General features: G+C 40.4%; 1 protein-coding gene across 5 annotated transcripts in view; it reads left to right on the forward strand.

The window, feature by feature from the left end:
- GRIP1 (glutamate receptor interacting protein 1) overlaps window positions 1-24,419 on the forward strand; it is a 394,096-nt gene that overhangs the window by 309,919 nt on the left and 59,758 nt on the right. For all 5 annotated transcript variants that reach the window (XM_045829068.1, XM_045829069.1, XM_045829071.1 and 2 more), the window contains 3 exons: window positions 3,732-3,918; window positions 4,495-4,640; window positions 17,281-17,361. In XM_045829068.1, the coding sequence (XP_045685024.1) occupies window positions 3,732-3,918; window positions 4,495-4,640; window positions 17,281-17,361 (414 nt within the window). The remainder of the gene's footprint in view (window positions 1-3,731; window positions 3,919-4,494; window positions 4,641-17,280; window positions 17,362-24,419) is intronic.

Consider the following 24,419-nt stretch of genomic DNA (forward strand, 5'->3'; position numbering starts at 1 on the left):
ACATGAAAGAGATTAGAAGAATATGAGGCAAGATGGGCAGAAAAAAATGAACTCAAGAAGCATTCTGTGTGCTCTACTATAATTTGAATATGCTTTTCTATAGAAAAAGGGAAACGCTGAAAGATTCTAAACTGGGGGATGGCCTTTATAGAAAAGCCACTTTGGCAGCAATTTGTTGGCTGTTGGTGTAAAGCAAGGGGCAAGGGCACTTGTTGAAAGCCTAGTCATCTACACGAGCACTGACGAGGCTCTCCTGCAGAGAAGTGGGTGAACTGGGGCCTTGTTATGAAGAGAAAGTTAATCTGGCAGTAACATGCAGACAGCATCGGGCATGAGAGAACCCAGAAACATGTATATTAGGGTAATTGAAGTAAAAAGTAATGGAAGCCTGGATTAAGGCATTGACGGTAAGAAGGAAAAAGGAGATGTAAACAAAATTGATTCAGTTTGAAAACAATGGGGAATTGTGGGTCAAAAACTACTCAGATTCCAAGCCTGAAGGACTATAAACATATCAGTGGCAATGAAAAAGAGAAGGTGATTAACTTCATTCTAAAAATGTTGAGTTTGAGGAACCCTCGTGACCTCATTGTGGTTGACATCCATCAAGTCAGGAAGTTCATCACTAGAGAGGTAAGTTTGAGAAGATACAGGCAGAGGTCATGTTTTATTGCAAGTGAATGAGGGAAAGAATGAGAGTTCAAAAGGCTTAGGACAGAACCACAGACAACGCTATGTTGGGAGTGCAGAGAAAGCAAAAAGAAGGGGTGGGTTCCACTTATAGGTGAGATCCTATGGTATTTGTCCCTCACCGCCTGGCGTATCTCCCTTAGGTTAATGCTTTCCAGTTCCACCCACGCTGTTTCACTATACCTGAACAATAAAAAAAGAGAAAAGGAAAGAACTGGTGGGGGTGTGAATGGCAGGGGAGGGCAAAGGGGGAAAATTGGGACAACTGTCATAGAATAACAATAAAAATGATTTAATAAAAATAAAAAACAAATGTATAAAATTCAAAAAATTCTAAAAAGAAACAAAGAACCAATCTTCATCAAAACCAAGAGGGCAATTTTGGAAAGAAAATGACAGTTCCCAAAGCCAGTTGCTGCAGAGTGGTTAGAGCAGATGAGGCCATTGATTTCAGCAATTAGGAAGCCATCCGTGAGAGCAGTTTCAGGAAAGGGTGAAAGCAGAAGCCAAACTTGAAGCCGTTTAGCATCAGCACAAATCCTAAGGAGAAGTCAGAAAGTGAGGGTAGTGAATAGGAAAGTTGAAAAAAGTGGCAAGAAAGATTTTATGGCACAAAATCACAGGAGTGGAAAGGCATAGTGTCAAAAATACTTAAGAGCCTGGAGATGGAGAGAATGATACGTCCTCCTGAAGCAGGGAAATGAAGGGAAAAGAACAATTGATGATACAGAGCAGCATTTCTCCAGTGGCATGTGGTGGCACACTGGTGTCCCACAAAGACTTTTAAAATATGCAGTACCTGACTAGAGTCAGGGACACTGACCTGTTTTCCCTTAGATTGTCAAATAAAAAATAACAACAGCCAACACAACCATAGCCACCTGGTGTGAATGAATCAAAATTACCTATTTTTTTGTCAGATTAGCAAAAAATAATCATCATAATATACTTTTTGGTGTGCCACAGAATTTTAGTAACGATTTTATGTGTGCCATGAAATGAAAAAGGGTAAAAATCACTGATACAGAGAAATCAAAGTGGAAACAGTGTTGTTTATGGAACTCTTGTCAAATGGTTGTATCTTTTTAGTCTTGTAGGAAATGAAGTAGAGTCAAGTTTGATCCTGGGAAGGGTAGAAATGTTTGAGACATCCTGTAAGGAACCTAATAAGGTGCCAAAACATCACAAAGTGAAAGGTTCCTGGGCCTCCTATGGTGATGAGACTGTCGTGACTTTCTCTAATACCCTTAATCAACTTGGTAACAGCAGTGGAGTTGCCTGGGCATTAATTACCAAATGGGACAGAGAACAGAAAATCACGTGAGGTTTCAGAATCTCTGATACTAGCAGATGCATCACTGAAGTGGCCACTAGGGGTCCAGCCGGAGTGTGGAGGGAAATGATGCTGGTAAAAGGCAATGGTGAAAGACAACGGCCTTCAACTGCATTCTCCAGATTCCCTCATGAGGGAGGAGGAAGCCTGGGGGTCCTCATTCCTACAACCGCACTAGCTCTGTTTTGTATCTGGACTATAAAGGCATCCCTTATATGCTTTCATTTGAAGGGGGGGAAACTTGCTAAAAATACTGTTTGAAAACCACTGCTTGGAGACAGTTGAGAGGAAATGGGACTGGAAGTAATAAAGAGCAGAAAATTAGATCACAGGGACTGGAAGAGATGGCTAATAAGGTTACGTGATCAACAAGAAAGATTCAGATATTGAGATCTTGGAGCTCTACCCGTTTTGAAGGGAGATGGGGTACAGCACAAGGCTCTGCTGGCAGAGAGCTGGCGCAGGGTGCACCTGCCAGCACTGGGAGAGCTGGAGAACCATAAATACAGCCCATTAGAAGATTATGACCATGGTGTCAAAGATGCTCAGGACAAGGAAAAGCTATAGATCAGAGAAGAGAGATGAAGAGCCAAGTCCTGAAGTCAGTGAGGTAATGGGGGAGGGGTGACTCTGTTAATGTAGAAAACTACAGGTTTGAAGATGAGACAAAGCAGAAACGAGTACAGAAAATGGAGCTAAATAGGAGTAGTTCGAGGTTTTTAAAAAAGCACTGCCTGTGGGAAGCAAGGAGTATTGGAAACCCTTCTCTCTCTCTGCACCATGCAAGGATTGTGAAGGAAAACAACTTGTGGGTGGAGAGTGTTTTGAGGTACATGGTGTCACCAGGTTTCAATTAAAGGGCCTGAAGTCCCTTTCTGGAGGAAGTGACAGTCCAGCAGAGAGCCCTGCAGACAGAGCTCTTGCCCACAGAGAACAGAGGAGGCAGAGGTCCCAGTGGGCAGCACTGAGAGGAAGGCGTCCAGGAGCAGAGCTGCCGCTCATGACAGGGGCTGGGGATGGGAACAAGGCAGAGACGTGTGCCTGGGGGCTTAGAAGTGTGTCAGAGGGACAAATGAAATAAGAGATTACAAAGTAGGTTGGAGATCCAGTGGGAAGAAACAAGGACTGAAGAGACCAAATTTGAGAGTAAGAGGAATGTCACATTTAAACCACTCCATCATGCCAGCCCAGTGCTAGATTAAGGTCGATGACCAGCACTTCCCCGCCACTCTGGGAGTCAGACTTAGATCATGTGTTCAAAGCTGGAGGATAGATGGTTTGTAAAAAGCTTAAAGCTTTAGACACAGATGGCTAAAGTGGAAAAAAGCATTAGACCAGTAAGCCTAACCTCCCTTTTTCTAGATAAGAAAGAAATGACTCATCTACCACTGGTTGCTCAGTGGCAGAGCCAGGACCAAAACCCAGGTACCCTGGCCCTGACCCTGGGGCTGTCCTCTTCCTACAGTTCCCACAACTGTCCCTGACACACAGGTCTATAAGGGGAGGAGGCTACACTGGTATTGTGACTGAAATGCAACCAGTACTGGGAGATTCGTGCATCTTGTTCAGCTCTGGCTACAATGCTCAAAGGTCAAAATATAACCTGCCAGTGAACCATTTTTCAGAGACATGATCTGTTTCAGAAATGCTGGTGTTCCTGGTGCTTGCGCCAGCCTGAAGTCATTCTTTTCTGTGTTTGTTCCCCTAGTGTCTTTAGCCTCCAGCACCGTGGGCCTGGCTGGGCAGGTGGTTCACACAGAAACCACAGAGGTGGTGCTGACAGCAGACCCTGTCACAGGGTTTGGGATCCAGCTGCAGGGCAGCGTGTTTGCCACTGAGACTCTCTCCTCTCCACCTCTGATATCCTATATTGAAGCCGACAGCCCAGCAGAGAGGTGAGACACCTTCCGCAGCACCTTTTCCTGCTCCGCATTTCTGAGCTGGCTGCCTTTGGACAGCTAATGAATTTTGGGACAGTGCTCAATGCAGGAAACGTAAGATGTAATGAACTCTATGTTCTGACAATAAAATTTTATGTTCTTGATCAGTTTTGAGAAGAATAATGAGCATGGATGCCTTTATCTAGCAGACTTTTTTCCATTGGGGATTACAAGCCATATTAATTAAAAGGAAAAAATCTATTAAAAAATCTCTCCATTCAAACTTTAATAATTTCTCTGCCTTGGGGGAATGTACATTCATCATTACTGTATATTGGTTCAGATCAGATTAGAACAATGCTATAAATTATTAATTACTTTGCTGTGATAGTTCAAGATTCCCTTGTTCACATGCGTAGCTATGAGATGCGAGAGTGTAAGGCATTGCAGTTGACCTAACATGATTCCCACATCACTGAATAAACAAGACGCAATGGTTATGGCATTTTGCAAGGATCAAACAAAGCAGATTTGGCAAGCTGATAATTATTTGCCCTATCTATAGCCTCTAACATGTGGTTCTAAATTCAGATGTGGGGTACTACAGATCGGAGACAGAGTGATGGCCATTAATGGAATTCCAACTGAAGACAGCACCTTCGAGGAAGCCAATCAGCTCCTCCGAGACTCTTCAATCACGAGCAAGGTCACACTGGAAATCGAGTTTGATGTTGCAGGTATGATCATATAATTGCAAGGCAGCTGCAGAGTCAGGAGTGGACTGCATGTGAATTATATGGATTATGTGGCAGAAAGGGAGCTATTCTTTATATACTAACATGCTTTTGTTTAGGACATTTGGGGTGTCATTTTGAAGTGAGCATTGTTGTCGTATTATTCATTAAAATGTCACCACAAGAACAGTTAAAAATAAATGTGACAAAATAAATAATAGCCACTATAAATTGATAAAAAATCATGTAGCCTTTATTCTTCCTGACTTTTTCCTATATGCTAGAGAAGCCATATTCTTCAGTCACACAGATAAGAAAAGTCTCTCTTTAACCCTTCCCACTGCAAGAAACATAAGGTTTGGAGGGTAACAATGAAAATTCATTAAATGGATTTATACAAGCCCAGTAGGTAACTATTTGGTCTCTGGTACTAAAGAGAAATTATACCGGACACTTGTTAAAAGGAAGGAAGACTTAATTCAAGACTATTGCAAGAGAGATCAAGCCTTGCAATAGGAAAAAGAGATTGAATTTAACTCTGAAAACAGCAGAGACAGCCAGGAATTTATAGCTAGAAGGCAAGGTGAGGGCAAAGGAGCTATTGGATGGAAATTACTAAAAGGAGCTCGATAACAACGGAGGAGGGATGAGGAACTTAATTCAAGGGTAGAGGTATTCTTTTTTTTTTTTTAAAGATTTTATTTATTTATTTTTAGAGAGGGAAGGGAAGGAGGGAGGGAGAGACAGACAGACAGACAAACATCAATGTGCGGGTACTGGGGGTTATGGCCTGCAACCCAGGAATGTACCCTGGCTGGGAATCGAACCTGGGACACTTTAGTGGGTAGAGGTATTCTTGATAAATTGAGTTAGTGCAAGACTTGCTAAAATGGCTCAGCAGGCTACGGACTCGGACAGGGACAAGTCCTAGTCAAGCAGAGGGCCAGAGGAGCCCGAATTTGGTCATGATGGAAGTCTTCATTGGTGGCTAACATTTGTGTGGCTTTTAAAGGTTGGTGCCAGTTCCCATTTAAGAAAGTTGTCTTCACACAGTGAAACAGTACCTCACAGAGCCAATAACCTTTACCAGTCAGTACAGGTATGCCTTTGGACACAGAGAGTGCATTCTCCCTACAAATACTTGCTGAGTAATTACTGTGGGCCAATTTCTTTTCCATTCAGTGGAGGTATAACAGTAGACAGTAGAGAAAAAAAAATCCCTGTCTTAATGAAGATTATATTATAGCTGTACAGAAAGTCAATTTTTAAATTAATAGATATAAATTAAGACAATAATAGAAAGTAAAGCAGAATGGTGGTTAGAGAATGACTATGTGGAAGCTATTTTCATAGGATGATTCTCTAAGGGAGTGGCATTTGAGCAGAAATTTAAAGCTTGAGAAGTTGCCATCCATGTGAGAACCTGGGAGGAGAGCATTCCAGGTAGAGGGAACAGCCAGAGTAGAAGATGTGAGCCAGAATAATGAGCTTGGTTTGTTTGAGAAATGGCAGAAAGTTCTTGCTAGGGGATATAAGGGAGTAGGGGCTGAGAACCAGATTTGGATGTAGAGGTGGGGTGGGAGAGGTTGGAAGGGTCTCAGTAATGAAGGGCCTTGGTAAAGAATTTAGATTCTATTCCAAGTGCAATGAAGTCAAGGAGCATTCTATGGAGGGGAAATGAGATAGCCTGATCCATGTTTTAGAGATAGCCTTCTGAGATGAGAAGGGAGAGTAGCAGAAGTAGAAAAGCCAAGTAAGGAAGTGGTGGCAGTTGAACAGGTAAGGAATAATGGTGGCCTGGACAAGGTGGTAATTAGTGCTAGAGATGGTGACAGACAGTGGAAATTAGACCATGGCTAACAGAACCTGCTCGTGAATTAGATAAAGGAGATGAGAGGAGGGAAGATTACGGAGGACTCCTGAGGCATAAGTGTCAGCAGCTGAGTAAATACTGATGTCAAACTGAGAGGAAGACTTGAAGAGTAGGAATTTGCAGATAGCAAAAATTCTATTTTAGACATGAGCAAGTAAGTCCACGACCAAAGCTAGGAAACAAGGACAAGCACACTCATTCCTTAATTCAAAAGACAACTATTGAGCATAAGTTACTAAGTGCTAGGCTCTGTCCTATATTTGGATCATCGAAAGAGGAAATAAAAAGGATCATTATCTTCCAGGACCCCATAGTCAATTGACAAGAGCAAGAACTGCTGCAAGATAAGAACAGACTTACTGAATGGGCGTTACCACTGAAAAGCAAAAGGAAGTGCCCAGGAGACTGCAGGTAGCACCTCCTGGAACCAGGATCAGGCCTGGGCTAAAGAGCAGGACCAAGGAGGGTCCACCAAGTCAGGGATTGTTAAAGTCATTGCAATAAGGAGACCACTAGGGAAAGTCTCAGGCAGAAAGGATTCTGCCTAAGGAGTACTAAGATTTAAAGGGAAAGGATGCTGGCAAAGGAGACAACGAAGACCTAATATAAAAAGTGGAAGCAGAACCAAAAAAAGGTGGCATTTTGAAAGCCAAAACAAGAGTGTCAAGGCCAAAGGCATGGTCTATAGTGTAAAGGTGCTATAAAGAATTCAAATAATATAAGGCAGGAAGTGTCTACTGGGTTTGGCAATTGGGAAGACCGGCATTACAGAGCAGTTTCAGAGAACTGGAGGATAGAAGTCGGATTGTAGTGAGCTGAGGAAAGAGCGAGGGGAGGGTGGAATACAGACAAGCTGTGCATGCTGCCTGCCAAGGAACTGGTGTTCAGAAGAGGGTTTGGCAGGAAAAATGCAGTGAGCAGACAGAAGGGACTGGAGGACACTGTGGGCTCCTCTTTTTAGAGCTTTACAGCATTCAGTTACATACTCAATGCTCCATTTTATATTGCCTTGTCTTTTTATCAGTGGTTCTCAACCAAGAATCGGGTTTGTCACATGGCACATTTGGCAAAGTCAAAAAATTTAGCTGTAGATGAAAGAAAATGGGACAACACATAGAAGGGGGATCCAGAGTTCAGAGGACTGTTAATTTGTTTTGTTGCTTCGTTAAGCTTAGAGAGATTTGAACATGTTTGGGCTTAAAATGAATGGAAAAAAGATATTTGGTGAAATTGGGTCCCCAAAGGGATGAGAGGGGAAGTTATGTAGAATATGGGTAGATAACTAGTCGAAGACAGAAAGGTAGAAGACCTCTTCCTATGAATTTGAAGAGAAAAATGCAAGAATATAGATATATTTGTAGCTGCGATTAGGAAGTCCCTATAAGAACTATCAAGCAAGAGTGAGAGGGTCAGCATGTTGGGAAGTTGAAAAGAATGGCAAAGGTTGAGCATAGCTAGTGGGGAAATGAGGGAGAAAAGCAACCAGACTCGTGTGGAGGGTATTTTCAAGCTGGAGGGTAGGCCAGGCAGAGTCCAGAAACTCTATCCTGCATGGTCAAGTTGGGTTTTGTTTGTTTTGTCAGGAGACCTCAGCTACTGAGGAATAAGAGCAGAGATGATCGATGATTAGATTGAGACAAAGATTGAGATTTCCAGGAAAAGTTGAACAGGAGAATTTAAGTTACAGAGGTTCAAACTGTTGCAGGAAGAGCAGATGAATAATTATGGTAATAGCATCAAAATGATCCTGATAATATTTACTAACAGTTTACTCTATGGCATTTCTAAGTACTATGTGTCATTAGCTCACTTAGTCCTATAACAATGGAGAAGATTACTATCCTTACATCCCCAGAAACAGGAGGCCCATGTAGTTAAAGGTAGGGCTGGGATTTTAACCCAGGCAGTCTGGCTCCAAAACCACCCTCTCACCACTACACACAGTGCCTGTGTTTGCAAAAGTCTAGGCTGGAGAAGGATGGAAATTAGTAAAGGATCAGCCTGATAGACTGGAAAGAAAGAGAGCACTTAAGTAACTGGGAGTCTTCAAGAAGAAAAATGTGTATAGCAAGAGCAAGTTGGTATTGAGGTCAAAGTAGTGTATTAGAGTTTAGGAGTTCAGAGAAGGTCAAGCAAGGGTAGTGAGTTGCTGAAGCAAATCTTATTCAACCAGAGGTCTGGGAATTGGGATTGCAGTGTGATGGAAAGACCATCCACACAGTGAAATCTCTCAGGAGGTCAAGACTTGGAGTGAGGAGGGGTAAGAACTAGCTGCTCCTGTTATGCCAAGCACAACCCCATCAAAGAACGTCTGCAGTTGGGGTTCCCTCTTCCTGGACAGTGCTTCCCCAATATGTCCGAATGACTTGCTCATTTTACCTTGCTCATGAGTACCTAAATGAGGTACTCATAAAGTACCTCATTCAGGGATTTGCTCAAATGTAGCCTGCTCAGAGAAGCCTTCCCTAACCATCTAGCACTTTCTATCCCCTTGCCCAGATTTATGCTTCTTAACCCTTCTGAAGCTCTGATGTTATATGGTACATTTATTTGTTTATTGTCTTCTCTTCTCCAGTAGAAAAATGTATGATGTCAGGGATGTTATGCCTTTTGTTCATGAATGTACTTCAAAGTAGTACTTGGAATACAAGAGGCTCTCTGCCAGTAGTTGTTGAATGCACGCATGCATGCATGCATGAATAAAGGACTAAATGAATGATGTTCACTTGGCACTCCTGAAGGATTCACATCAGGAATTTCAATTTGCATGAAGAACTGATTGCATACCCACTGTTTCTCTGGGACTCCTGGTCTTTTGGTGCTGCTCATTTCTGCTCCTCTGCTCCATTTGTCTCTGTACAAACTTTCTCTGAATTTTAATGGTACATAACTGTTTCATTTTTGCTAAAGTATCCAGAGAGCAGCAGCCAGGTCTGATTTCTAATTCCCAAGAGAAAGAATCTAATTGGTCCCACTTAGATTTGGTATCCTCGCCTTTTAGTTAGCTGTGGCCAAGCAAGAATCTAGTAGAAGGACCTTATAAGGATCAGCCAGATGGCAGTGCAGCCATAGTTTTCAAAGAAGGCTACCCACCGGCCTCAGAATGTCCTCACTACAATCACAGAACATTAATGGCAAAAGGACTCATAATCCAGCACCTTCATTTACTTGTAAGTGGGAGAACTGGAATTCAGGTGGGGGAGCTCAAGGTCATACAGCAAAGTCAGTAGTAAGTACCAGGTCTGTTGAATTGCATCCCTCTTTTCCGTAACATATTCCACTGCCTCTTCACAGAGACGTTAGAGTTTCCAGCATGAAACAGCTAGCTTTCTGAATCTTGCCCTATTGACATTGTCTATTGATGGGAGGTAGCTATCCTGTGCGTATAGGACACTGAGCAGCGTTTACTCAGTATGTTCCAGCAGTGGAAAGGCCAGCACAATTTGCCCTTCTTCATAAGTGGTACCTAAGTATTTACTTGTACTATTCAGGCATGTTTATTTTATGTGTATCTTTAACATTTGTTCTTTGTTTAATCTATACTTAATGTATATATACGTATTTTATGTATATGTTGATTAAATGCTTTAATATCTTAGGTTTAAGCTCCTAAAAAATAGAAATTATGTTTATTAAGCCCACATTGTTCGAAGGGACAGGAAAAATGCACCTCAGGTCATCTCTACCTGCCCTCAAGTATTCCAGAAGTGACCCATTTCTAATTGACAGAAAGGACATGGAAGAGGACCAGAAAAGAATAGGAGGCTCCCATGCTATCGCCTCCTCCCCTTGCTCACGGCAGCCGTCACTGACCGATGCCAGTATCCCCCCGCTGAGTTCAGACACAGCGTCAGAGTTCTCAGTATAACACTCTAGTCATTACCAATACTTGAATCTGTTAGAAACTACTGGAAATCTCAATCTTAATCTCTGGCTCAATTCAATCATCTGCTGTCTCTGCTCTTATTCTTTGGCAGCTGAGGTTTCTTGATAAAAACCTTCTGGACCACACAGGGTGACCTGCTTTGAGCGTAGAGCTTCCGACTCTCATTGGCCCACCACCCATCTTGAAAACCCCTTTACATGAGTCTGGTTGGTTTTCCCACTGGTTTTCCCATTCACTATTCTAAATCTTTATTATTTTTCTCAACTCCCCAAGATGCCATTAGAGAACTTGGAATATTGGTAAGAAATCTCTGGACACGAGCTATTTCAAGATTGCCCTGTCCTCTTGTATTCACTCCTAATCATCTGGACGTGAGCCCTCTGTTTCCAAAATACTTCTTCAGAAATATTTTATACCCAGATACTGATTCCCAAGCTATTGGGTCTTAGAAATGAGCTATCTCTATTTTACAAACATTTTAGGTGACATACGGAGTGGTTAAGAATCTTAACTGTGAGTACACTCTTGTTTAAGTCTATCCCGTCAAATGAGTGTTACTCTACAAACAACATTGTAGTAATATTAATGAAATTTTTATATTACTTTATTTTCCTGCATCATATATATAATTTTATAAAGCTATAATCATAACATATGCACACTTTACATATTATCTTTTTTCAATACTGTCTTTTAAAATACCAGTCTACAATATCCGTGAATACTTGTCATTTCTACTTTAACCTGAAGTTATTCTGTTGGAAACACTATAGCTTTGTTCTGCAAAGACATCCCAGAGAAAATCCTGTCGAATGCTGTTTGCTGTCCTGACTGATGCCCCCAGTGCATCCCTCTGAGTGGGTGGGAGCTGAGCATCTACATTCATCCCCCTGAGAATCATTATTTTTTTTCAAATCCCACAAGGGTGTCCAGGTTGATGAATTACGATTATTTTACTATGCCAACAATGAATGCCTCCAGCAGAAAAAGCAGACCAGCTGGAAGGAAGGAAGTCTTTGTTTACCCAAATGTGTTTTTAATTATAGTATGAACAAAAATAAACCAAAACCAGGGAAGTGCAAAATAATCACATGGGAGTCTAAGAAAATAAATGTTCTATTTATTTATTCTAAACCTATTGTTTCTCCAAATATTGGATATTTTTTCTCTTTAAAAAAGGTATTTCCTTATGGGTGGGAGAGGGTATACAGGGTGGAGGGGAGTGAATGGGGAAATAGGACAACTGTAATAGCATAATCAATAAAATATTTTTTTAAAAAAAGGTATTTCTTTAAAAAACCCCGAATTAAATGTGCCATTAACCACCAAGTAATTGTAGAGGAAAAATACCAAATACAAAATAAATCATTTTGGCATTTAAAGATTAAAATGAACACACAGATTGATCAAAGAGATTTATTTGTTGATATTTGTTCATCATTATGAATATTTCAAACCTTATATAGTCAAAAGTGATCCACTACTGTTTCCCAGGAAGTGATAATATCTCCTCCAGTGTCATTAACAATGTTAATCTTGGTCAAGGTTCCTTGTATTAAAAATTTATAAAAGCAAAATGTTGCTATAGTAACTATTCCATATCAGTGTTTCCTAGCCCTTAGGATTCAGGACCTCACTTGTATAAGGGCTAGTATTATGGGCAAGATGTTATATACTTACATGGATACATAGATACATATACCAGCCCACAATGGGCTCCCCTCCCCTTTCACAGAGAATGTTTTCTTAAAATAGATAAAACTAACACATATATGAAATGAGCTCCATAAGTAGGAAAGCCGTTGGTTCCTCTGTAGTTTCTTATGCATTTACTTAGGAACACTTGCATGCTTTATCCAAGTAATCAAATAATTTATTCCTACTACACCCATGAACTCTTGTGTGGTGCCTTTCAGTTTAGCCCCATCCCGTTTCCTTTACTTGATTAATGGTTCATCAGAGATCTTTCCATTTCAAGCAAAAGTAATGCACTCAAGGTAGTTTAGATGGAGAAAAAAAAGGCCTTTACTAGAAACACACAGGTGTTTCACAGCCCTCTAGCAGGGAGCCCCAGGAAGTGCTAGGACCAGAGATTAAAGACTGCCCAGCTGCATACAGGTTCTCTCGAGGACCTTCTGCTCTCTCCTCATCTGTACTTTTTCTTTCTCCCCTCTCTGTGCACACTGGCTATTGGGGAGAAGGGGGCCACTTCCTGATGCCTTCTCTGCCCCAAGTCTGCATGCTCATTGCAAAATCTTAAACTGTCCTTTTGGAAGTGGGCAGAAGGTGACAGTTAACTTTCCATTACTGGAATAAGGAATGGAGAGGTCTCAGGAAAGAGATGGAGGGAAGGCATGGAATTGAGAACTATTTTGGAAATAAATATTTATGATACTCACAGCATCCGAAATAAGGAAGAAAAGCATACCTCTGTGTTTTTTACTTGCCTCATTTTTCTCTTTCTACTCCAATACATCAAAATTAGCCAGCCTTTTTAAAATCTACTGGGGGATATAAATAATTTATCTAGCACAAATCCTATTGGGAATTGGGGAGGGTACACATTCTAAAGAAATAAACAACTGAACAAAGAAATAAATGTCCTTCCTGGCACATCAGAGTGTTAGCTGAGGACAGTAGCAAAGCCAAAGTTGTCATCTCACTGTCTATGACCCTCACTGGACCAAACCTGCCAGGACTGGAGAATTCAGAAGAGTGGGAGGAAGTTGATGAAGGCAACAGATGCCCTCACTCCATCAGAGTAAAAACTGGAGGTGGAGCCTAGCCTAGGGACTGTAGGAGTCTTTTATAGATAACGTTACGGGTGGAGGGCCCAGCAAAATCAAAGTTTTATCATGTCCCCCAATTGAATAGTCAATGGAGAATCTTCTGAGTTGGAAGATCAGATTCAGGTCTTGTAAAAGGTTTACTGCCCAAATTTCTCATGGAAAAGTACAAAAGACCAGGAAGAACAAGGAAAAGAGTATTCTAACTCTGTTTCTGTGAGGCCATCCCAACTTTCACCCTGCTTTGCAGGGACTCAAAGTAACAAATATGTGATTAACAAGTGGACCAGAGGACTGAGCCTAATAGGTCTCACATCAGCTGCTGTTGTTAATTCCTTTGGGGAGATTTTGGGACTGGCCTTGAGCAAAAATCAAGCAGTAAAAGTCAGTTTAGCTCACTTATCCTACATACCCCGCTTCATGCTCGTTTCCCTTGTTTCTTGCAGCTCCTTCCCGACCCTTCCCAAAAGCTTCAAAAAATTATTATAGTCATTAGCAATTTAGGGTGAATAGATGTTATCTCTTCAGAGGATATTTCCATTTCAACCTTATCTCTCCCTGAAGGTCTTGCAGACTGTTAAAGGAATCTTAAGAAGAGTGAGTATAGTTAAGAATGTACAGTGGGGACTTCTGGTCAAGATGGTGGTGTAGGCAGATATGGCTCACCTCTTTGCACAACCACAGCAAAGTTACAACTAAAATATAGAACAACTGTGACTCAACCATCATAAATCTAGTGGAATGGAAGTCTGACAACTACAGAACTTGAAAAACCACATCCATCCACACTGGTGGTAGGAGCACGTACTTGGAACTGGTTGGTCCCACACCCATGTGTGGTGGATAAAAATTTGGGAAGGATGTCTCAGAGTGACCCAGCCCCACAACAGGCCCTTTGCCCAAGGTTCCAGTGTCAGGAAGATAAGTCACCATAATTTCTGGCTTCAAGAAGCAGTGGGGATTAAGTCAGTGGAAGAAACTTCTGGAACCCTAAGCAGTCCCTCTTAAAGAACCCACATATAGACTCACCTGCTCAGACTTATTCCCTCTGAGGTCCAGCGTCAGGGTAGTAGCTTGGAAGGCACCAGTGGCACACAGGGAGAAACTGAAGTCTGGCATCAAGGCGAGCAGAGGCCATTGTCCCTTTGCTAAACCCTCCCCCCACAGAGCTGGTAAGCTGGTGCCATATCTGAGACTCCATCAACCTGGCTAACACTGACCTGCCTTGAAGATTCCCAGAGACTCTGCCCCACCCAACTTATGGGCCTATCCAAGCTGCTTTTCCATATGAATGGCTGGTCTTGGCTCATGCTTTACAACTTCTTATATCCTATCAAACGAGCAACAGCTGCCCTCCGTGAGACACAGGCCTGCCACTAGCAGCAGCCAGCTTAGCTTCACAGCTTGGCTTTGCCTGGGAATCTTGAAGCCCAGCATGAGTAGCAGCCATTTCAGATTGCTTTATAGCTTAGGCAGGGTGCCCTGGGCAGACACAGGTGGGGGCTGACCTTGGCCTGCACCACCCAGGAAACCTCAGGGCCAGCACACCTAGTGGACAGCTACAGCCCATGTTGAAACACCACACCCTGCCCTTGCATAGTTGATCTTCCACAGAGGGCAGAGGTTGGTAGTCAGTGGTCACAGCCAATCCTTGCAGCTGACTGGCCTGGGTAAAGCCCTCTCATTGATCTGCCAAGAGCAGCCACAACTCAACTTCAAGAAGAAGAGGTACTCAGCCCACATGAAGGATGCACCTTGAGTACTGAGCTTGGGTGATAAGGGAGGCTGTGCCACTGGACCTGACAAGATGCCTACTACATTAGGCCACACTACCAAGACACAGAATCAAAGCAGCTCTATCTAATGCATAGAAACAAACACAGGGAAACTGATAAAATGAGGAGACAAAGAAACATGGCCCAAATGAAAGAACAGATCAAAACTCCAGAATAAGCACTAAACAAAATGGAGATAAGCAGTCTATCAGATGTAGAGTTCAAAACGCTGCTTATAAGGATGCTCAAGGAACTTGGTGAGGACATTCACAGCATAAAAAAGATCCAGTAAGAAATGAAGGATGCACTAATTGAAATAAAGAACAATTTACAGGGAAACAACAGTAGAATGGATGAAGCTAAGATCAAATAAATGTCCTGAAACATAAGGAAGCAAAAAACAATCAGAACAAGAAGAAAAAAGAATTTAAAAAAATGAGGATAGTATAAGCAGCCTCTAGGACAACTTCAAGAGGTCCAACATTTGCATGATAGGGGTACTAGAAGGAGAAGAGAAAGGGCAAGAAATTGGAAATCTATTTGAAAAAAAACAGGGAAAGAAAACTTACCTAATTTGGTGAAGGGAATAGACATGCAAGCCCACGAAGCACAGAGGGTCCCAAACAAGATGGACACAGAGGCCCACTCCAAGACACATCATAATTAAAATGCCAAGATTAAAGATAAAGAAAGAACCTTAAAAGCAGCAAGAGAAAAGAAGATAGTTACCTACAGGGGAGTTCCCATAAGACTGTAGGCTGATTTCTCAAAGAAACTTTGCAGGCTAGAAGGCACTGGCAAGAAATATTCCAAGTCATGAAAAGCATGGGCGTAACAGCCAAGATTATTCTACCCAGCAAAGCTATCATTTAGAATCGAAAGGTAGATAAAGAGATTGCCATTCAAGAAAAAACTAAAAGAGTTCATCATCACCAAACCATTATTGTATGAAATAAATACTTATCTATCAACAATTCAATCTAAAAAACAAACTAAGCAGGCAAGAAGAACAGAGGTAGAATCATGGCTATGTAGAACATTTTGAAGTTTGCCACATTGGTGGGGAGGAGAATGAGTGAAGAGGTGAGGGGATTTAGAAGTACAAATAGATAGTTACAGAACAGCCATGGGGATATGCAGTACTGTATAGGAAATGGAGTAGCCAAAGAACTTACACACATGACCCATGGACATGACATGAGCAACAGTGGGGGTATTGCCTGAGGGAGTGTGGGATGCTGAGTGGAGGGGGGCAAAGGGGGAGAAATCTGGACAACTGTAACAGCATAATCAATAAAATATAATTTTAAAAGAGAAAAGGCAATGGGTATGTTCTCAGAAAGGGAAATAGAAAAAAAAAAAGAATATGTAGCAATTCTTTCCTTTCTCATATTAGTCAGGCCCTGGTAAAATCAACTTAGTTCTATCCAAGGTTGTGATTCAGCCACTGCATACTGGTTCTGTCTGTGTTGCTACAGTGTTAGCTAATTTCTGTACCAGTTGGGCAATATCTAAGCCCACCTTCCCCCTATTTCAGTGTCACCTTTCCTTCTGCTCCCCTCTGGAACCTTCTGTAGCTCCCCATGACCCAGAAACTAAAGGGTTACACTTGGGGCCTTCTGGCCCCCTACATTCCCAAGTGTGGTCAGTATCCAATCTGGCTGGTTATGGGCAGTACCATTCTTGTTGCAAAATGTTTCAAATATCACTCCCATTTCTGCTCTTTAAATGTACTTTTCACTCTTTACATTACAAATTAAGGCACCTCCCTCCACTCTCCTTCCAAATCAACAACCATTACACCAAATGGAAATCTTTTCTAAAATCTATTCCCCCTAGTACCTTCATACAAGGATTTAAAAAAATTGCTAAAAGCAAACTCTTAAAAAGTACAGCTGGGGGAAAAATAATGAAATCAGGCCTGTGATTCCTAAATTTTATTATGCCTAAGAATCACCTGAAGAATATGCTTAAAAGGCAGACTTCAAGGCTTCATCTTCAGAGATTCCAATTCTGTAGATCTGGGGTGATTCAGGAACCCATATTTTTATTTTTAACTTACATCCCAGGTAAATCTGATGCACATGGTCCCTAATGGCACTTCAGGAGTGGTGAACTGCACTGATGCCGTGAATTAGGCACAATTGCTGTGGATAGGACATGTATTTTTCACCAGGAGCTTAGTTTACCAGGATTTTACAGGTGTTCATTCACCTAACTTCAGTTCTACAGCTTTAACTACAGATGATGCATTGTCATTGATGGGTGCTTCATTCTTCCTGATCTCCTATGAATACATTCTTTTTTTGTTTTGAAATTACAGAGTCTGTCATCCCAAGTAGTGGAACATTTCATGTAAAGCTCCCTAAAAAGCACAATGTGGAACTTGGAATAACCATAAGTTGTAAGTAGAAGTGATTTCTTTTAAAATGTAGTATTTTAAGGTACATGAGAAAATTGTATTGACAAATGGTTTACAGGTGTGGCAAATATTTTCGGTGTCATTGACAAATTTCTATGTAATGATATAAAAATGTGAAGCCAATCACATCTCTAGCACTTACAAGCAGTGTGAATGCAGTAAGTTACTTAAATGCTCTCTCATCTTATGTTTCTTCATTTGTAATATGGAAGCGATATCTACAAAAGATAAGGTTATATTAAATATCATATTTACATACCTAGCATACTCCTTGGCAGGTAATAAGTAAGTGATCAATAAATGTGTCTCTTGCCACCCTCCGTGAATAATTAGATGAGCATATAAATGCAGACAGATTCTCTACATTTCAATATACTATGGATTAAGTTTTCACAATAATATATTTAACTAACAAAAATTACATTTATTTACATTTAAAACCATTTTTCCATCTGGCCACCATGCATCTAAAATCTGTTTTGCAAGACTAAAACACTGTCCTTCCTTTAGCAACTTCCTGAATTCCTCCGTGGTACAACATGTCTGGGTAACCAAAGCAAAAGAAAAGCAGAACATATAAATGCGTTTAATTCCCTCCTTTCTTCGGACTCTAGATTTAGAACTGCTCTGAGTAAAACAGCTTTGAAAATTTCAGCCCCAGTGGAGTTGTATAGAATGGAAATTGAGGTTTTGGTGCTTTTAATATCCATAACCTAAGTTTACTCATAAATACCCCCCAGAAAATGAAGCAAATGATTAATGCCTAAAGACCAAAGGAGACACAGAAGCAATGTGTATAATCAAGGGGTGGTCCCTTCAAGAAAGAGTGATGAGGCTCCATAAATGCGCCTCACTACACTCTGTTGCATAGCAGTTATGGCAAAAATTAAGAGATCTCAATTGGGCAGTATGAAATGGAGGCTGTCCAACTCAACACTGACCATATAAATTTAACACTGAAAGTGAAATTTTATTTATAACTGATAAATCATACACACTAGTACAACACTAAAAGCAGTGAAACTACAATGCAAAATAAATGTTAAGAACAAGAAGCCATATGTATGAGGGAGAGGCTGTACGTTACTCCCTCCCAAACCCCAGGGTGACTTACCAGGAAGAAAGTAGGGCTGAAGTGTCTGATGTGCCTCTATACAGTAGCAGAAAGAAGAAATGAGATTTTGGACCTATTCTAGGTCCCGACCTATAGGACCAGACCTATTCTAGGTGCTACAAAAGTTATTGGTGCCTTTAGTTGATTGACTTAACCTCTCAATTTGTTCATTATGAAGCAAAGACGGTGTGCCATTATTCTCTCAACAGCTGTGGTTACTGAAATTAAGAAAGAATTCATTAGAACTTACTGTTTTAAAAATATTTGGAATTAAAGATAGATTCTGCAACCTCCATATAACTTTAAGGCTGCTGTGATTTATTCTATTATTCCATTCTATTCATTTATTTCATCAGAATTGGCTGTGATACTGATACCTCTTGGACTTGCGTAGTGCATATCCTGCTGACTGCATGTAGAGGCCCTGCCTTCCTTCCACTCCATTCTTTCTTCCTTTTGTCTTCATTAAATAACTACATTGTGAGTGCCCACCATGCCTAGGCCCTGGGCTACGTGCTGGAGAACACACTGCCTGCCTAAGAAATGCTTACTGCTAGTGTGCATACTGGAGACGCTTCTTCAGAAGTTTCTGTTGCTACCCATTTTGCCACAGTTATTTGCTCTCAAATTTTAATTAGAGAAAGGGTCTTTCTATGTTTTTATTCTTAAAATTGATATATTTAAAATGTAATTTAACTACAGAAGAAAATATTTATTTGAAAACTAATCCTGTTGTATATTATTACTTAAGTTGATATTTATATGTTCAGTTTGTTTAAGGTATAGTTATGTGTACTACAAAATATTTTAGTCACATAAAGAACTACCTAAAATCATATTATATAATAGTGATATATATGTGCTAAGTATTACTTTTAAAACTGATTTTAATACCAATAACGGAAACTACCCAATGCACCCACCACAAGAATGGCCTGAATTTAGCCTGCAACAAGCTAAAGTAACTTGTGGAAGTGACAGGTGCAATGCTCTTCCAGGAAAGAGAAAAGAAGCTTGTCCCACCTGTTTGTCAGCCCTTCTAGAGCTATAGCGCCATTTACATGACTAATCATCACCATACAGAGTTCGTATCTCCTTGTGGAAAATGCTCATATTTTGCCAGTTGAGAAAGCAGAATTTGCTAAAAGTAAACAAAGCCAGAATCCATTTTCATTGTTATGAAATAGTGAACTCCCGGGGTCTACCACAGCTCCTGTCACATACAAGGTGCTCATTTAATTTGTATTTATTGGATGATCCAAGATGGTGGATGAGTACATGGAAGTTGCACTAACCTCCTCCCAGGACCAGTCTGGAATTACAACTGAATCGTAGAGAACTCATCCTGAACAACCAACTGAACACTAGCTGGAGAGAAACCCTAAAACTAAGGACAGACGAAGAAACAACTTCACCATAACAAGACTGGTAAGGAGTGCAGAGGAGGTATGAGAGGGATGCCTAGGTTCCCTCAGGCAGCAGCTGAAGTTCTGCTGGGATATTTCAGCAGCTGAGGGGATCTCCCTGAGAAGTGTGCAGCCTAACCCCCAAGCGGGGCTCCCAAGCCCTCAGCATCAGAGTTGGAAAGGAACCCAGATAATATCCAGCTGTGAAAAGCAATAGGGTTTCTCTCTGCCAGGGAGAGATGGCTGGAGGTGCAGAGAGCCTCTTAAAGGGCCAATGCACAAAATTTCATTTGCAGCCACTTATCCTGGGCTTCAGCAGAGGGAGGGCAGAGTGGACTAGAGAGGCTCGAGGAGAGTCTGCGTCTGGTGGCTATGGGGGGAGGAATAAAGGAACAGCAGCCAGGATCCCTGTACTGAGACATTCCCCATCCTGCAGAAACCATCCTTCTGAGACAGACTCCTTTCCACCTGACAGCTGCCTGAAGGGACGCAATAGCCCCGCCCACAAGAATTACTCCGCTCCACCCTGTGGAGCTTAAACCAGGCTGCTGATAACAGCTTGATAGGTTTAATGACATCCGAGACCATCTTACCAACTGATAAGGCAGGAAATACAAAGAGGCAGCCAAAATGGGAAGACATAGAACACTCCCAAAATGAAAGAACAAGAGAATTCTCCAGAAGAAAAACTAGATGAAATGAAGCAAACAATTTATCGAATAGATTTTAGAGTAATGATTATAAGGATACTCAATAGCATGAAAAAAAAGACCTGAAAACCATAAAAAAAGACGGGTCAGATATAAAGAATGTAATATCTGAAATAAATAATAGATGAAGAAATAAACAGTAGGTTAGATGAAGCCAAGGATCAAATCAGTGATTTGGAAGACTAGATAGAAAAAAAAACAATTAGCAAAAAGAAAAAAGAATATTACAAAATGAGGAGAGCTTAAGAAACATTTTGGACAACATGAAGCATAACATCATCTGCATCATGGGAGTACCAGAAGGAGAAGAGAGTGAGCAAGGGATCAAGAATCTCTCTGAAGAAATAATGACTGAAAGCTTCCCTAATCTGGTGAAGGAAAAAGACACACAACCAGGAGGCTCAGTGAGTACTAAACAAGTTGGACCCAAAGAGGCTTGACTGTCATAATTAAAAGGACAAGGCTTAAAAACAATCCTAAAAGCTGCAAGAGAAAAGCAGGTAGTTACCTACAATGGAGCACCAATTAGACTGTCATTTGATTACTCCACAGAGTGGCGTTAAATATTCAAAGTGATGGAAATCAGGGATCTACAACCAAGGCTACATTACCTAGCAAGGCTTTAATTTAAAATTGGATATATAAGCAGCTTCCCAGAGAAGAAAAAGCTGAAGGAGTTTGTTAACACCAAAGATAAAGGAGTTTGTTAACAGCAAACCAGTACTTAAATGAATGTTAAAGGGCTTACTTTAAAGAGAGGGGGAGGAGGAGGAGGAGAGAAAGAAGAAAAATGAAGAAAAACAGTCTAACAACAAAATGCACTGTATAAGTATCTACAGTCACCTTAAATGTAAATGGCTTAAATGCTCCAACCAAAAGATATAGGGTAGCTGAATGGATAAGAAAACAAGACCCATATATATTGCTGCCTCCAAGAGACCCATCTCAGATCAAAAGATACACACACACTAAAATAAAGGGATAGAAAAAGACATTTCATGCAAATAGAAATGAAAATAAAGCTGGGGTAGCAGTACTTACGTCTGACAAAATAGACTTTAAAACCAAGGCTATAGTAAGAGACAAAGAAGGACACTGCATGATGATAAAAGGAACAATCCAACAGAATGATATCACCTTAGTAAACATTTATGCACCCAAACATAGGATCAACCAAATATGTAAAGCATATTTTGATAGACATAAAGGGAGAGATCAACAGAAATACATTTATAGTTGTAGATTAAAATCTAATTTATAGATTTTAACAAACCATTGACTTCAATGGATAGATCTTCCGAGACAGAAAATCAACAAGGAAACAGCAGCCTTAAATGACACACTAGAGCAAATGGATTCAACTGATTCTTCAGACCATTTCACCACAAAACAGCAGAATATACCCACTTTTCAAGTACACATGGAATGTTTTCTAAGATAGAGTAAATGTTGGGACACAAAACAAGTCTCAATAAATTTAAGAAGTTTGAAATCAGTATCAAGCATTTCCACTGACCACAATGCTATGAAACTAGAAATCAATCAGAAGAAGGATACTGAAAAACACACAAAGACATGACAGCTAAGTAACAAGTTGTTAGACAATGAATGGGTCAACAACGAGATCAAGGAAGAAATCAGAATAGACCTTGAAACACATGAAAATGAGGATACAACATCTCAAAATCCAGGGGGCACAGGGAAGCAATCCTAACAGGGAAATTCATAGCATTACAGGTCTATCTCAAAAAAAAAAAAATGAGGAAAAGTTCAAATAAATAATCTAACTCTACACTTCAAGGTACTTGAAAAAGAACAACAATGCTGAAAGTGAGTAGATGGAAGGAAATAATAAAGATCAGAGCAGAAATAAACAAAATACAGTCTAAAGAAATAATACAAAGGATCAATGAATCCAAGAGCTGGTTCTTTGAAAAGATACACGAGACTGAGAAACCTTTAAACAGACTCATCAGAAAAAAGAGAAAGGACTCAAATAAATAAAATCAGAAATGAAAGGGGAGAAATAACAACTGACACCAAAGAAATCCAAAAATTGTAAGAAAATACTATGAACAACTATATGCCAACAAACTGGACAACCTAGATGAAATGAAGAACATCCTAGAAGCATAAAATCATCCAAAACTAAATAAGGAGGAATCAGAGAATCTGAATAGACAGATTATACCTAGTGAAATTAGAGCAGTAATCAAAAACCTCTCAACAAACAAAAGTCCTGGACCCAATCACTTCACAGGTGAATTTTACTAAACATTCCAAGAAGAACTGGCACCTTTCCTTCTCAAACTATTTCATAAAATTCAAGAGGAAGGAAGGCTCCCAAACTCATTTTATAAGGCCAGCATTATCCTTATTCCAAAAACCAGACAAAAATTACAGGCCAATGTCCCTGATAAACATAGATGCTAAAATCATCAACAAAACATTAGCAAACCAAATACAGCAATTCATCAAAAAGATCATACACCATGATCAAGTGGGATTTATTCCATGAATGCAAGGTTGGTACAGCATTTGTAAATCAATAAATGTGATTCACCACATAAAGTGAAGGATAAAAGCCACATGGTCATATCAATACATGCAGAAAAAAAACATTTGATAAAATCCAGCACCCGTTTATGATAAAAACTCTCAGTAAAGTGGGAATAGAGGGATCATACTTAAACATAAAAAAGGCCATATATGACAAACCCACTGCCGGCATCATACTCAATGGGCAAAAACTACAAGCATTCCCCTTAAGATCAGGAACAAGACAGGGATATCTGCTTTCACCTTATTCAACATAGTACTGGAAGTCCTAGCCATAGCAATGAGGCAAAAAGAAGAAATAACAGGTGTCCTAATTGGAAAGGAAGAAGTAAAAGTGTCTTTATTTGCAGATGACATGATACCGTACTTAGACAATGCCAAAGATTCCACCAAGAAACTACTTGAACTGATAGATGAATTCAGCAAAGTAGCAGGATGCAAAATTAATATCCAGAAATCAGTTGCATTTTTATGTGTCAATAACGAACTAACAGAAAAGGAAATAAAGAAAACAATCCCATTCACAATAGCTTCAAAAAAATAAAATTCCTAGAAATAAACCCAACCAAGGATGGAAAAAACCTGTACTCAGAAAATTATAAGACACTGAAGAAAGAAATTGAAGAAGACACAAATAATTGGAAGCACATACTGTGCACATGGATAGGAGGAATTAACATCATTAAAATGTGCATACTACCCAAAGCAGTCTGTAGATTCAAAAAAATTCCTCTCAAGATTCCAATGACATATTTCACAGAACTAGGACAAATGTTCTAAAAGTTTATGTGGAACCACAAAAAGTCTGGCATAGCAACAGCGATCCTGAGAAAGAAGAACAAAGTTAGAGGAATCACACTACCTAATGCGAAACTATACTGTAAGGCCATAGTAATCAAGACAGCCAGGTACTGGCATAACAATAGACACATAGATAAGTGGAACAGAATAGAGAGACCAGAAGTAAACCCACACCTTATAGTCAATTAACATATTTTTAATTATGCTCAATTAGCCCCTGCAGTTGTCTGTGTTTACCCCCACCACTCCCTCCCCACCCCAGCCAAACCCACCTCCCTCCCTTGCTTCCACACCCCCCCTTAGTTTTGTCCATGTGTCCTTTATAGTTGTTCTGAAAACCCTTACCCCTCCCTTCCATTATCCCCTCCTACCTCCCCTCTGGTTACTGTCAATTACTATTGGACAGAAGAAGCAAGCATATACAGTGGGCTAATATAGTTTGTCAATGAA

The sequence above is a fragment of the Phyllostomus hastatus genome, unplaced genomic scaffold (assembly GCF_019186645.2).
Source record: "Phyllostomus hastatus isolate PE091 unplaced genomic scaffold, TTU_PhHast_1.1 phas_scaffold_93, whole genome shotgun sequence".
Classification (NCBI taxonomy): domain Eukaryota; kingdom Metazoa; phylum Chordata; class Mammalia; order Chiroptera; family Phyllostomidae; genus Phyllostomus; species Phyllostomus hastatus.